This window comes from Tauraco erythrolophus, chromosome 4 (genome assembly GCF_009769465.1).
Source record: "Tauraco erythrolophus isolate bTauEry1 chromosome 4, bTauEry1.pri, whole genome shotgun sequence".
Taxonomy (NCBI): Eukaryota; Metazoa; Chordata; class Aves; order Musophagiformes; family Musophagidae; genus Tauraco; species Tauraco erythrolophus.
This window is the reverse complement of record NC_141468.1, coordinates 8761960-8777093: the sequence shown is the minus strand read 5'-3', so window position 1 is coordinate 8777093 and position 15134 is coordinate 8761960. Positions and strand designations below refer to the sequence as shown.

Sequence of the window (15134 nt, the reverse complement as noted above, 5' to 3'; positions counted from 1 at the left end):
CATAAGTTGACAGTTACTAAGGATTGTTTATCAGTTCTGAAATAACATCTGTTTAAAATGAATTCTTGTTAGTTTAAGTAGCTAAAAGTACTACTCTTTTTTCTTTGTTAATTGCAATAATGAGAGTCATGTTTTTCTGATTTTTTTGTTGTTTTGCTGACTTTCACTTCAGTAACTGTTTTTTTATTTCTGTTTTCAGGCCATAAGTGGAAACAAGGCATGTGGTCGAAGGAAGAAATTGACATTTTGATGAGTAACATTGAACGTTATTTAAAGGTAGTGTTAGAGTGTGTTATCTGCTGGTTGGCATGGTGATGCAGCTCCTGCTAGAAACCAGCTTTCCTTAGTACTTCCCAGAATGTGCAATAAATGATTCTGGTCCATTCATAGTAGAAATGGTATTTAAGACTGCTGAATGTAACATTGCTTTTACTTTGTTTACTGAATATAACCCATTTTTAAATTTCATGTCAGGGTACTCAAGTGCCTTAATCTTTTTCTCTGAATGTACATCACACATGAAGTCTTTGGTGAAGACAGAGGAAAAAAATTGCTCTGGGAATAGAGATAATTTTCCTTACAAAGCGTTGAATACGACTTCCAGACTTCTTTGATGCTGTATCTGTATTTGTTTACTACACTAACATGGTGCTTGTATTAACTTTCTTCACCTTAATGTGTTGGTGTCAGAGTTCAGTCTAAAAATAGGCATGCAGTGACCACGTTGAAAGTGATAATTGCCCATAAGTCGTATTGGTGGTAGGCTTATAGCTGAGAATATTTGAGCTGAGCACTTGCTGCTGAGAATATATGGCCTGGATATTACAGGTTCACCAGCCTTCCTTTGTGAATCAAAGAAAGTCCTGCATTTAGTCTTCATTGGTATAAAAAACCTCAGCGTTCGTTGTAGAAAGTGTGCCTGCCCACACGTGTATTAGAATTTCTGCCACAAAATCATTCATAGGTAATACTATTTTTTACATGTAGAGCAGCTTTTTTAAGGTAGCTAAATAACTTTTTTAAGTTACTAATAATGACTCAAACAAGTTATCTGCTTTTTTGTACTGCTTTGAATAATCAAAATACAGTGTTTTTTAGTTTAAGCTGAATTTAAACTAAAGCTTTCCTGTTACACTTAACTCCAGTGATTTGTATTAAAGTTCCTTTTAGTTTCCATCAGAATAAGAGTAGTTTAATTGAAAAAAATTGCTTTCATATAAAAAATACCTCCTAAATTATGTAGTAAATTGATATAGCACTTTTTGATAACCTTCATCTGTATAACCCCAGGATAATTCCACCAGAGTATATTTTCCATGATGTTCTAAAGGACGCTTCAGTTTTTGATCTTAAAATATACATTGGACAGATTTTTTTAAATGTAAATGAAATGAAAAGCTTCCATGTCTACCTGTACTCCAGTGTGAAAAAACCTAGTGTTCAAGGGTTTGTGTTTAAGGTAGCTAATTCATAAATATTCAGTTTAACTTTTGGACTGTAGTATTTGAGATGCACAGAAAGTCGCATAGCAGTAAGCTACGCTTCAGTTCTTAAGGGTTGTGAGTGTTGATCTGTAGGAGACTTTATCTAAGGTGTTTTGTTTGTGGTTTGTTTTTTTTTGTTGTTTTTTTTTTAATGTTTTCTTCTAGACCCGTGGAATAAAAGATGCTACTGAAATTATATTTGAAATGTCAAAAGATGAAAGAAAAGATTTCTACAGGACAATAGCTTGGGGTCTGAACCGGCCTCTCTTTGCTGTCTATAGAAGAGTTCTTCGCATGTATGATGACAGAAACCATGTTGGAAAGTACGAAAACCTCTCATGCTGCTTGGTTTTATTGGTATGAGTAGGGTCATGTATTTGATGTTTGACATATTATAGGTGAGACAGAAGATTCTAGCTAAACACCCCTGGCTCTTCCTAATCATAGGTCACCTCTGCTGAATTCTGGTAGATCAACCTTGACAATAGTTGTGTTAAAGTGATGGTATCCACAACTGTAAAAAACCAACAAAGGTGCCAAGAGAATTCTGGTATGAATAGAAGACTTTGACACAAGCATGGATCTACTGAGGTGTAGTTTCTTTCTAGAACTGTGACCTTGAGCTAAATGATCTTTATCCCTGTGCCGTTAGTTTGCCCATCTGTAAAGCAGGGAGGGTGACGCCATCCAGAAATACTGAAAAGGTTGTTAAATATTAGTTTTTAAAGGTAGTTGAAAATTAAAAATACCGTCTCAGTGCTGATTTTTTTTTTAATGGAAAATCAGCCTTATGGTGATTGTGAACTGAGACAGGAAGGAAAAAATAGCTGTTGATTTGTGAGACTAACACACAAAATTCTAATTCTGTTCTTAGTAGTAAAATCACCGAGAATGAGGAGTTTTTCTGGCAAATGAGGGAAACATTAAGACCAGATAACCTTAGAAATGCACTAATGTGGAAAATGGCATTTGTTCTTCCGGTTCTTTTGAAGCATTCAGTCAGATTGTTTCTTACAGCTGATATTCCTTAATCTCTTGTTGTAACTACATGTGTGTTAGTAAAACAAAAATATTTATGGTGTATGCTTTCTGTTTAAAATAATGTCTTTTAATTTACCTGTTGCTTAGGTATACTCCTGAGGAAATTGAAAAGCTTAAAGAGTAAGTATTTTTATTAACAAAATTATGCTACCTTGTTTTTATTTAGTAGCTCGAGTAGTTTTTACAGGTTTTGTTCTATGAAATCATTGAAAAGCTACAAGTAAATTGGACTGCTCCAACTCTATCAGAAAATAGTGGTCACTACATGAATCTGAAGAAAAATGAAACTAAATTTGGATTATTGTTTTGTATTTTCTAGTGTGTGTTCAGGACGTAAGCAATATTCAGCAAAGTTCTAAAGCAGGCCTTTTGTTGGAACAATAAATCTGTCAGATATTTACAAGCACCATCAACATTTGTAGTTATGTTTGTGAAAAATAGAAATCCTCTTTCTTTAGGAAACCTGGGCAAAGGTTCTTTCTAAAGAAAGTGGCAGGTCATAGAATCGTGGAATCATAGAATGGTTAGGGTTGGAAGGGACCTCAAAGATCATCCAGTTCCAACCCCCCTGCCATGGGCAGGGAAACCCTCCACTACACCAGGTTGCCCAAAGCCTCATCCAACCTGGCCTTGAACACCTCCAGGGATGGGGCATCCACAGCTTCTCTGGGCAACCTGTTCCAGTGCCTCACCACCCTCTGAGTGAAAAATTTTTTCCTTATATCTAATCTAAATCTCCCCTCTTTCAGTTTAAATCCATTGTCCCTTGTCCTATCACTACATGCCCTTGTAAAAAGTCCCTTTCCAGCTTTCCTGTAGGCCCCCTTTAAGTACTGGAAAGCTGCGATAAGATCACCGTGGAGCCTTCTCTTCTCCAGGCTGAACAGCCCCAACTCTCTCAGCCTGTCTTCATAGCAGAGGTGCTCCAGCCCTCAGATCATCTTCATGGCCCTCCTCTGGACCCGCTCCAGCAGCTCCATGTCCTTCTTGTGTTGGAGACTCCAGAGCTGAACAGAGTATTCCAGGTGGGGTCTCACAAGAGCAGAGCAGAGGGGCAGAATCACCTCCCTTGACCTGCTGCCCATGCTTCTTTTGATGCAGCCAAGGACACGGTTGGCTTTCTGGGCTGCCAGCGCACATTGCCGGCTCATGTTGAGCTTCTCATCCACCAGCACTCCCAAGTCCTTTTCCTCAGGGCTGCTCTCAATCCATTCTCCGCTCAGCCTGTACTTGTGCTTGAGATTGCCCCGACCCACATGCAGGACCTTGCACTTGGCCTTGTTGAACTTCATGAGGTTCTTGCAGGCCCACCTCTTAAGCCTGTCAGGGTCAAGGGTAGGGTCTCTCCTGTGAAGTATTAGAGAGATACATAAGTTGTTCAGTAAGGCTCTTTTGATTTTGACTATGAGCCTGGTAGATGAAGGAGGAGGGGCTGCAGACTGTGTCTCCTCTTGCAGCTTTCCCGGGTTGAGCAGTTCGAAGAAACCAGGTTGGACTGAAGGGAGGAAGGGAGTGTATTTTGTTGTATTGGTGGATATGTTTGGGTCAATTTAACTGGTTTGTGTCGTTTGCAAGGTGCCTGTGGTTCCAGATGTGTCAAAAGTAGTCATGGCTCAACATGTTGAGCAACCTGTTGTCATGTTTGGAAGGAAAATGATAGTTAAAATTATGAATATGATTTTGCAGTGGTTTGCCTCATTTAAACTGTAGCATGCTTGGGTTTTCATCAGGCATTATTTAGATTTCTCAAGTATTTCTATACCACCTGAAAATCCTTGAGGAACTTGTGTAGAATGGATGTTGGGTGTTTATCTGAATAAATTCACATTGTATTTAACACAGTAATTACGCCTCTCAATGTTACTGCAAGACAGTTAGATATTAAACGTTTTATAAGTAGGTATCCTGTGGCTTAGCTGGCCCAAAACACTTTTAGAAACATATAGAAAAATTAGCAGTGATGACAGAAACTGTGTTAATGCTGTGGTGTCTAAGTGACTCCCCGTTCTGTCTTTGAGCCTGTAAACAGCACGTTTATCCTGGTTTTATTAGAGCATATTTGGTATTTTGGTAATCTCATAACTGCATGTAGTGCTAATGAGCATGTTTCTGTTTAGGCTGAGAATAAAGCATGGTAACGACTGGGCCACAATAGGAGCTGCACTGGGGAGAAGTGCTTCGTCTGTGAAAGATCGATGTAGATTGATGAAGGATACCTGCAACACAGGTGAGGGAAGTGCTCGTGTCAGTAATGGATATTCTAGTTAAAACTCTCACCTTTGCCTTTGTCAGTGGTGTTTTCAGACATGTGTAGCTCTGAACTGAGGAGCTTAAACACTGAAATCTGGGGAGATTTTTGGAACATTTGGGTTAGATTTCTCCAGTTTCACTTAAAGATCAGAACACTCAGTTTATTTTAGCAATCTGTTATCCATCATACATTTATGCCGCTGGACCATATTGAGGTGGATTAGAAGTACCTTCCCTTGTGTTTAATGTTTAGAAATATACACTGCATATTTGGTGTCAGTTAAGGGACAGATGCACTTTAGGAGTAAAGTATTGCTTATTTTATATATATTCAAATGGAAGGAAAATTCAGTCAGAGCTCATGTAATTACTGCATACTGAACTGTTGCATGGTTAATTTACTTCAACTAATACAACTCATGTAGCTTGGACCAGTTTGCTTTGGGCCAGTACTTTGATTAAGTTCTATGTGGCTTCATTTATCTGTGAGAGGAAGAGAAGAGAAAGAAACTTGGCATCAAAACAATGGAATTACACGTTTGTTGGTGAAGAATGGATATAATATAAATGGTTAGTAAGTAAGAACAGTTACATATTCTTCGCGAGTCCATATTTGTGTATGGAATAAGGTGTTAGGCACTGAAGATAAACATGTTACAGATCAGAACAGAGGGTGTCTGCTGTTAGTTAAGTTGGAGGGCTTTTCTCTCTTTCAGGGAAGTGGACAGAGAAAGAAGAAAAAAGACTAGCAGAAGTAGTGCATGAGCTAACTAGCACAGAACCAGGTGACATTGTCACTCAAGGTGTATCGTGGGCTGCCGTAGCAGAACGGGTCGGGACACGCTCTGAAAAGCAGTGCCGCTCTAAATGGCTCAACTATCTCAACTGGAAACAAAGTGGGGGCACTGAGTGGACCAAGGAAGATGAAGTAATTCTGATCTTGAGGTTTGTTATTTTAGTTACTTTCAAAGGTTCATAATACGTGACGCTAGCAGGATTCCGCTGGGGTCCCTTTTGCTGGTTTCTTAGACACTAAAAACTCTAGAACCCTCCAAAAATCACTGCTGTCTTTACAGTTCCTAGAGATTTATTATTGAACATATTTTTTGTTTTTTGTTTTTTTAGTGAATGTTAGTGTTCGTGAAAGGTGTCAGATTGAAAACCCTGGAGACTGAAGTCTTCTTTATTCCACAGAAAAGGTACAGCACAGGCAGCGACCGTGCAAGCTTCCCACACGTTGCCCCACCAATGCGCTTTAACCCTTAACTGGAGGGTAGTTCAGTCTCCCTGCCCGTTCAGTCCTTGGCCTCTCTGCTGAGATGACCAACAAGGGTCAAGTGTGGTGGTGGTTCCTGTGATGTGGACATCTTGTCTACAAAGAACTAAACCGAGACTGCAAATTAATTTCATGTAGGCCACCAAACACTGGTTGGATATCAGCATCTTTGACTACATTGGAGCTGGCAACCTGGTAGTAGCTTTGGAAATCTTTTGCTCTCTCCAGTCCTCCTCCCGTTTGGAATGCCTTTAACTCAGGCTTTTTAGCCAGTGGATTTTTATGGGTTGACAGTTTTGGGTGGGAATAAAAAGCTAAGACATACAAGGAATCTAAACATTATTTACAGAGCAATATTCACTAATTTGCTGAGGCGGTCTGACTTGAATTCAAAATGAGGAACCCGATTCCACTTTTCAGAATGTGCTGGTTATCTGGTTATAATTCTTAATATTTCTGTACACATGGTATCTGTTTTAGTCTGTCCAGATATCCTTAATTCATCCTATAGGATTGTTTGATTGGTTTTGGTAGCTTTTTTCTTTTTTCCCTTTTTCTTTTTTTTGGTTTGGTTTGGCTTGATTTGGTTTTTTAGCTAGCAAGAGTATTCAGTGCTATTTCTTGCTTTGTGAAGAGAACTTTTCTTAACTTTCACAAAAATCTTTTCCCTCTCACTGTTCACCTCTCTTTCATATGCTCCAGGTACAGATGAGCTGGAGGCAATTCAGAGATATTATAGTATTCAAACAGATTCTGGTAGAATCCAGTGTGTGCATAACATCTGCCAAAATTATGTGAAGACTATCTCTTACCTGGAGAACCTGATGGGATTGATTTATGAGGAACTTTAATACTGTAGTTAACTTCATCTACTTTGGCTAAGAAGCATCTGAGAGGAGGCGAAAATCTATGTTAAGGACGGATGAGTGTTATTTAGGAGAAAACAAAAGTAAATATCATAACATGGAATTAATTAAGTGAAAGTTCAGAATGAATCTCAGGAAGTATTTCCTGCCTTGGAGATGTGTTTGGAGAATGGTTTTCCAAAGAGAAAAGATGCAAGTACCGTCATTTGGAATGCTTCACAATAATCTGATCAAACTCGTAATGTTTATGTAAATAAGGAGAATAATCCTGCATGGCAAGGAGATGGACTGGATCGTCTACTAGGTCTAGTCCATCTTCTGTTGTTTATGATTCTGCTTGACCTCTGGCAGCGTGGAGCCTTGGAAGCCTATGTCGATTCATGAACTCTGGTGGACTGTTCACTAGCATGCCATTTTGCCGCTGTTACGTGTGACAAGACTGGAGATGTGCAACACCCCTTCCAGTCTGGAGGGTAGTTTCTAACAGGTAAATATTTTCTGTATCCTGCCAGGATAGCGGAACTTGAAGTTTCTGATGAAAATGACATCAATTGGGATTTACTAGCTGAAGGATGGAGTAGTGTCCGCTCACCACAGTGGCTTCGGAGTAAATGGTGGACCATTAAAAGACAGATTGCAAACCACAAAGATGTTTCATTCCCTGGTAACGTACTACTTGCACACTTCTTTTCTGAAAGCTCTTTTCACAAATGTCAGAAGAATAAGGCTGCATTTTGTTGTCTACTTAGAGCATTGCTGGCCAAAAGACACATTGCTCCTTTGCTGGAAGTTACTGGCCCCTTGGATCTGCTAGCGGAATTGCTCCTACAAGAAATCTTTTAAGTGTTTCAGTCAAAACAAGCCAAGCTGGTATATACAACTAAACAGTAGATTTTGGCTAAATTGAGAGCATGTCTCAGTCACAGTCTCATAGTCCCTGCCTGTGGCAGGGGGGTCAGAACTAGATGATCTTTGAGGTCCCCTCCAACTCAAATCGTTCTATGATTCTGTGTATGTAAGCAGGTCAGCTGGCAGATCGCAGATGATGGTGATATTTGGTATGGAGGGCAGTGACCTCTTCAGGTGGAAGAGGATATGTATCTGCAGCCTAACAGTATCACCTCAGGTTAGATCTGTTACCTTTAAAATGTTAAAATGTAATCTGTGTGAGGTGCTGAACCTTAACTGTAGAAAGAAAGTAGATCTACTACTAGCTACACAGTGAGGAGGGGAGGAATGGGGAGTATAAAACTCCCCAAACACGACTTTCATAGCTCTCATTCTTGGTCAGAGAAGCTAGCACCTGAGCCAAAGGGTATTTCAGTCTCTGTGACGTTTCATTCAGTCCTCCTTTTCTCTGTCTTGGGGAGAGGAAAAAAAATCAGCTCAGTCACATAATGAAAGGTGTAATTTAATGGACACTTTTACTGTGGTCATCACCGTAGTTATATATTAGTCATGCCTGAAGGCTTGAGGGTAGCCCTGTAATGCTTAATATGGTATAAACCATATGTTAATAGAGAGTTGTTGCATCACATAGTTCATAATATAAATACACCACAGAATCAACAGGATCCCCTCTCCCCAGACAGAATGTCATGCCCTCAGGAGTGGGAGAGTTTAAGCAGTTTGCTCTACTGAATGCCGGGAAAGCAGAGTCCTCAACTTTTGTAACCTCGTATACGTCAACCGCTCCCTTGGTGGGACCAAAGCGATGGCAGAGAAGAAAAGTGGGCAGTTTTATGGGAGCAATGGACCACCTCATGCACAGACAAAGCATTGTAGTATAGCCACTGCAAGATTAATTCTCTCTTGCTCCCAGTTTCCAGTGACACCTGTCAACCCCTCGAACAAATCCGCTTCCATGTTTTGTAAGATTGGAGGGCTTATTTCTGATAGCAGCATTACACAACCAGTGATGCTGGCACTCGATTGTAGCTTGGAGATATACCATACCGGTTTTTAGAGAGGTCCAAAATTTCAGGAACTTTTATTTTTTTCGCAAGCATCCTAAAGTGTCTGGGTTCCTTGAGAAAATCAAATTCACTCCAGTAGTTGACTATAAATGTGGTTTTGTACATGCTAAATTTCTAGTTGATATATCTCTATAAATTGTTTAGGTGACGCATTCAGAAGGATTTTGCTTACCTTTCTCATCTTGGATAAATCTTACATGCAGCATTTCAAATGTACCTCTTCGACATGCTTTAGCATGAGTATTCTTTCTCTTAGTGCTGATAAAGGGTCTTAAACAACTCCATGAAAACCAAAAAAACAATCCAGGGCACCAGCTTTCGGAGAACAAATCTGGAAGTGGATTACCAAACACTAATTCCAGTTCGGGAGTTCAGCACGTGCAGATTCGAGTGGCTCGCTTAGAGGAGAGCGCCGGCAACACACCAAGCCCCGTGGCAGCTTTGCAGATTCCAGTCCAGATTACCCACGTCTGTAAGTAGCTGGAACGAAGGACTCTCTGTCCTCTAATGAAACCTGGAGCTTTCTTATGTTAAAGTGGTGAAGGAGGAGTGGGCATGTCTTAAAGAATGTTGTTAATTCTGCTTTGGTCCTGCCATAACTTCAGATTAAGGATTTCTGGATTCCATTTCCCCATTTCTAACTTTGTTAGGCAAAGGTAGAGGTTGCTGTGACAGTAGTACCAAGAAGCTGCAGTCGCAGAGCCTGGACATACCAGCTGTACGTGTCTGTCTGTGTGCGTGCCCGGAGTGCTTACCATGTTACGTGTTCTTTGGAAAGGCTTCAGTACGCAGCCTTCTTAATGGAGATGCAGAATATATGTTTGTTCCTTAGATTTCTTCTGGTAGCTCTTGTCTAGAGCCATGCACATCACGTACAAGATCTCCTTTCGTATAACATACATACTGCTGTGCCCAAGTTCTGACGAAGGACACTTAAGCAGGAAGGTCCATAATGTTTTTTATAGTCCTGCTCTGTATTACGCAGTTATTTCTAGGCACAAATGCTCTGTCAAGCATTAGTTGCCAAGTCACGCTTGCGTTCAGCTGACGATCTGCTCTAATCACTGTATTTTGTATTTTTAAGTCGATGTTTCCCATTCTCTTGAGGATTAACTTTGCTCATTATCAAATATTTATTACCAGGTCTACTTGGATCGTAGTGCTTATTGTTTGGTTTTGTAACTAATCTAATTAAGTAACTTCAGTCACTGCAATCCAGCCACCCCACATGCAGCCTCTTGTCTTCATTGTCTACTATTTTGCACTGTTTGTCATTTGCGAATTTTATTAGTAAAGTTTAGTGCTTCAGTCTTGCTGATTACAAAATTAGTGAATCAGAACTGATTATTCAGACTATGACTATATAGGCATTTGGTAGACAATTTTTTGTTTATAATTTCATTATAATAGCCTATCTTAAGATGGCACTGAAGTGCCATCTTCATTTTATCTGGTTTATTTCTTGATTAAAATGTCACGCAACACCAAGCCAAGAACTTTTATCTATAGTAATACATCTGTGATCTCCGACTTTAAACTAAGTTTGGTCAAAGATACTGGGTTTTAATGAGCAGGCAAAACGTGCTGGTATTCTGTAACCTTTAGTCCTTTCTGACTTGAATCCTGCAACAGTTGTTTTGTGATGTCACTTGCCCCTGTCTGCCTAACAAGCCTTTTTCCCCATTTTTAGTCTGCTTTCCTGAAGAATTTCTGTTTGTGTAATCCAAGTGAGTTTTGTATTGTGTCTTTTCTGTCTGTTTCCCGATCCCATGAGAGCTGAACTTGTTAGATGCTTTCAGCTGCACGTGATAGAAGGCTCAAGGTTTCCCGGGGATAATTTCTGTGAGCTTTATGAGCTTAACTGGCTAGGTAACAGACAGGCCACACTTCACAGCTGTTAGCTACTGGATGCCAGGAAATCTGCAGCAGGAAACCTTGGACATGCCACTACAACAACAAAAGCTTCAAAAATCGGAGCTTGTATCTTCTTAAGAGACCAAAATTAGTCTGCTTTGAAGTCAGTGTCTGAGATGGCCAAGTTTCCAGTGCTTGGAGCACTGCTGTCGTCATATAGGTCTTTTGCCCTTTCGCTATTTATGGAATTACTGGATAATCCCAGGCAAAGTATTAATTTGCCTCCAGCTTCCTAGAACTTGTGAGTTTTTTAAGCATAAGTAAAAATCAGAATTATGATTCTGAATAGGTTTTTCGGTGTCTTATAAAGCTTTGGGTACGAGCTGTTTGGACCTGGTGATCTTGAAATGTCTGATATGTAAACTTTTTAATGCTTTTTTTAGTTACTTCTAAAGTTAATGGAGATGATTGCATAAATAATTGCACATTTTTATTAAGAATATTTACATCTTTTATATACTGTAATCATAACGCACAGGGTAGGCAATACTTTGGGGAGCATCTGATGTTTCATTAGTGGTGGACATACTGTGGAGGGCAGAAAAGGTTAAAAATGCAAAAAAAAAGAAAAACGTAATCTGTGGGAAATATAGCAATATTAAACCTGACACCACTTTAAAACAAGTAATACATGATCCAAAGGATATAATTACACCAGAACCTCTTACAAATCTCATTACAAAAAGCAATTAGATCACGTCAAATAACTTTATTTGTCTGCTTTTATCCCTGTGCAGTAAAACCACACTTTCTTTCTTTTGCTCTTTTGGATTGTAGAATGCTCTCTTTAAATAGTATTCTATCTTGGGTACCAATTAGAGAACCTTGTCATTAGGATTGCAGCCAGTTTTCTTATTATTACTAGAATTAACAGTACCCTGCTATGTAGCAATTATAGTATGTTACGCTCTCTGCAGGGCTGAAACATTTTGGTTTACAGACTTTTTCTTTTTTTTCTTCCTTTTGCAGCCTCAACTGATTCCCCTGCTGCTAATGTTGACTCTGAGACAATAACACTAAACAGTGGAACACTACAGACCTTTGAGATTCTTCCAGTAAGTAACAGAGAACTGATATCTGTTACCGTGTTTTTTCTTTTAAGCACAGCTACTTCTTAGACTATGGAACTATGCATTTCCAAAAAAAAAAAAAACCACAACAGTTCTCAAGTGGAAAGAGGAAGTTAAGAGATCTAAAATTTAAAAGTTCAAATGTACTTCTAAAGGTGTAATTCATTAAAGTTGTGGAGTAAAATGTGAATTAGAGTTAAATGCTTTAAATTTGTCTTACTGCCTTAGTGCCGTGAAGTTTTCTTTCGTGCTCGTTTTTTGTGTTGAAACCTGTCATAGCGGAGCCAGAGGAACCTCTTGGCAAGCAAGGATTCTCTGTAATTTATAGCAGTTTCTTTTTCATCTCAATGTTAGAGTAAGTTGAATTTGTTCCTTTCTTACCTGCTCTTGTACAGCATAATACAGACCTGCTTGACTCTTAGCCTTAATAGTTGTCTTCATAGCCTGAGGGTGCAGGTGAGTTTCTGCTTCTTAAGTGCAGCACAGCAACCCATGCAGCACGGATTGGATTTGTTTGTTTGTTTTCCAGGGGAGCTAAGGTTAGGCTGGTTCCGGTAAATAAGCATGCTCTGAGTGCTCGGTGTGTCCCAGGAAGGCAGCGTGGGTGTTAAACTTGTGTTGTCTTTTGTAGTCCTTCCATCTCCAGCCAACTGGAACACCGGGTACATACTTATTACAGACAAGCTCAAGCCAAGGTCTTCCTTTGACACTAACGACTAGTCCTACCATGACCCTAACGGCTGCTGCTGCTCCAGCCTCCCCAGAACAGATCATAGTTCACGCCTTATCGGTACGTATTTTGACGAGTTTGGGCAGTGGGGGGAGGAGAGCATAATAATGCAGGTCCCTACATGTGCATGTTAAATTTGTAAAGCATTTCTTAAGTCATAACAGTGGTACTTCGCTTAAAATACTGAGTTTCTGTACGGTGTTTAAAAAGCAACTTCGAGCTGGTTGAAAACAGCTGAGTAAGCAACTGAGTTCTTACTGTGGCGGAACATGATGTCTCCATCTAGTGGCGTGTCCCACCAAAACACAACACTGGTTTCCTGGTACTGCTCTCACAAACGAATGTTGGTGTTCTCAAAACTTGTGTAGAAGTGACAGTAGTACTTTAATCTAGAGGGAGGGAAGGGGAAGCAAAGTGGAGATTGAATAACAAAAGTGATGAAAAATTGGGAAATAAAGCTCTGATCTTTTGAATCTGTGGCGATCCTCACCTGAACAGTGGCTTCTGTTTCATAGTATGTATTTATTTTATTTGTGAATTATAGAACAGTTGACACCAAACTCAGTCTACCAATTCATCATTTAAAGCCAAGAAAGGTCAACAGGTGATCTGGGCTTACGAACTAAATACGTAAAACTCTAAATTACACTTAGTAATGAGTTCTTTGAATCCTGTTGCTCTTATTTGCTGAAAGATTTGAAGATACTTGGAGGAAAGTCTCTGACATTTTTTTGTTTTGTCTCTTTTTTTGCAAATATTGCTTACAGCCAGAGCATTTGTTAAATACAAGTGACAATGTCACAGTGCAGTGCCACACGCCGAGTGTCATAATCCGCACCGTTGCTGCTGAAGATATCTCCTCCTCTGTCACTCAGGCAGAACTTACTGTTGATTCAGACATTCAGTCGGCTGACCTGACGGATCCTCATGATACACTAGAAGCAAATACTTTCCCAGACGATATCCATCAGTCCAAGCTGAGTGACGAAGAGCAGTCAGCCTACAATGAAGATGATGCCTCCAAATTCAGCAGCAGAAATAGTAGTGAACTGATGGATGGAGTTACAGTAAAAACTGAGGAGGAGATTTCAAACGCCAGCCTGAAACAGGAAGAGGATTCTCACTCTGGTTTACCCGGCACTTACGTTACTGAAGTAAGGGAGTGCGTGATAACTTCATATTTTTCCCCATTGCTGCAAGGAGAATGATTCCGTTGCTGCTTTACCTTTATGTTAAGCTGTTCATATGAATATGTCAGTGATTTCATGTATATCATAATTCTAAGAGCATTTTGTTCAGATCCTCTAACCTTGAGCTTTGTTAATATGTTATGGGTGTGAAAGTGGTAGGAGTTAATTTGGAACTAAGGCTTATATTTGACTTCATCTGGAGCATTGAATACCTCACCAGCTGTGGAGTTGCTTCTCAAGGTACTTTTGCGTGATGACCAGGAATATCAGTGACACCAAACAGCTGCCTTCATCTGATCACTGTTTGATGCTGTTGCTTTAAACTAGGCTGTTAATTGTCCAACACACATACTTTACAGATAGGCAGAGTGCTGAGCAGGCGAGGTGAGGTAGAGAATTTAGCTTTTGCTCTATGAATCTAACAACATATTTCTAGATGCACCACAGTTTCCATTTTTGACGACTTCTATTAAACATATTTCTCCATTTAAGTATCTCTTAAATTGTAATTCAAAGCGTTTAAGCCATCTCTCTCTGGCCTTAGTTTTGTTCAGCACCAACACCTGAGATACAGAAATGAGTTTTTCCAAATTATTTCAGGCATTTGGACTGTTTATACTAAATTCATTTATCTTGCAGTTGCTGGAACTGTCATAATGAGTAAGTCAAAACAGAGATGTTAGAAAGAAGATAATTATCTTCAGTGGGTAGAAAATACCTTTCTTTAAAAGCTTGATTAGGTTAGACTGTGGAAAGATATGAGTTAGATTGAAATACCCCATCCTGTTCTCTAAAACACTGTGCTCTGGACTTGCTGTAATTCTGCTTTATCAGTCTTGAAGATCCATTGTTGATATGCTTGGACTTTGCTAGGCTTTGTCTTTGGAAAAGTTAATAGACGCTGCATATCCATTATGCTTTTACAAAAAGGAGGATCTTTGTACATCTCAACAGTCTGCTGCCGTGGAAGTATTTGGATCCTGAACACATCTGAAATGGGGGATTATTATTCCACTTTCTTCTGCTGCTGTGGAAGTATTTGGATCCTGAACACATCTGAAACGGGGGATTATTCTTCCACTTTCTTCTTCTTTGTCTTGCGGTTGACATAGTTGTGATAAGATTCTCAATGACTTAGGCAGTCCGTCAGCTTTCTACTCTCAGTTTAAAATTTCAGCTTCTCAAGGTAGAATTAGTAAACCTTTGCTACAAACCTAGTTCCTAATTAAACTTTGTAGAAATCACTTATGGCTAGCAGGATATAAAGACGTACTAAGCTTTTTTTCTACGCAGAAAAAATGAGTTTGTAATTCTAATTTGCCTTCACACTTCTAGTC

At 39.5% G+C, this 15134-nt stretch overlaps 1 protein-coding gene across 3 annotated transcripts in view; it reads left to right on the top strand.

Annotated features, from left to right (window-relative positions):
- The window catches only part of DMTF1 (cyclin D binding myb like transcription factor 1), a 31174-nt gene that overhangs the window by 12310 nt on the left and 3730 nt on the right, over window positions 1-15134 (top strand). For 2 of the 3 annotated variants that reach the window (XM_086610193.1, XM_086610191.1), the window contains exons 6-15: window positions 200-276; window positions 1650-1807; window positions 2613-2645; window positions 4643-4752; window positions 5492-5720; window positions 7430-7581; window positions 9150-9365; window positions 11777-11862; window positions 12509-12667; window positions 13375-13761. In XM_086610193.1, the coding sequence (XP_086466319.1) occupies window positions 200-276; window positions 1650-1807; window positions 2613-2645; window positions 4643-4752; window positions 5492-5720; window positions 7430-7581; window positions 9150-9365; window positions 11777-11862; window positions 12509-12667; window positions 13375-13761 (1607 nt within the window). The remainder of the gene's footprint in view (window positions 1-199; window positions 277-1649; window positions 1808-2612; window positions 2646-4642; window positions 4753-5491; window positions 5721-7429; window positions 7582-9149; window positions 9366-11776; window positions 11863-12508; window positions 12668-13374; window positions 13762-15134) is intronic. The other variant, XM_086610192.1, reaches the window with a different exon arrangement.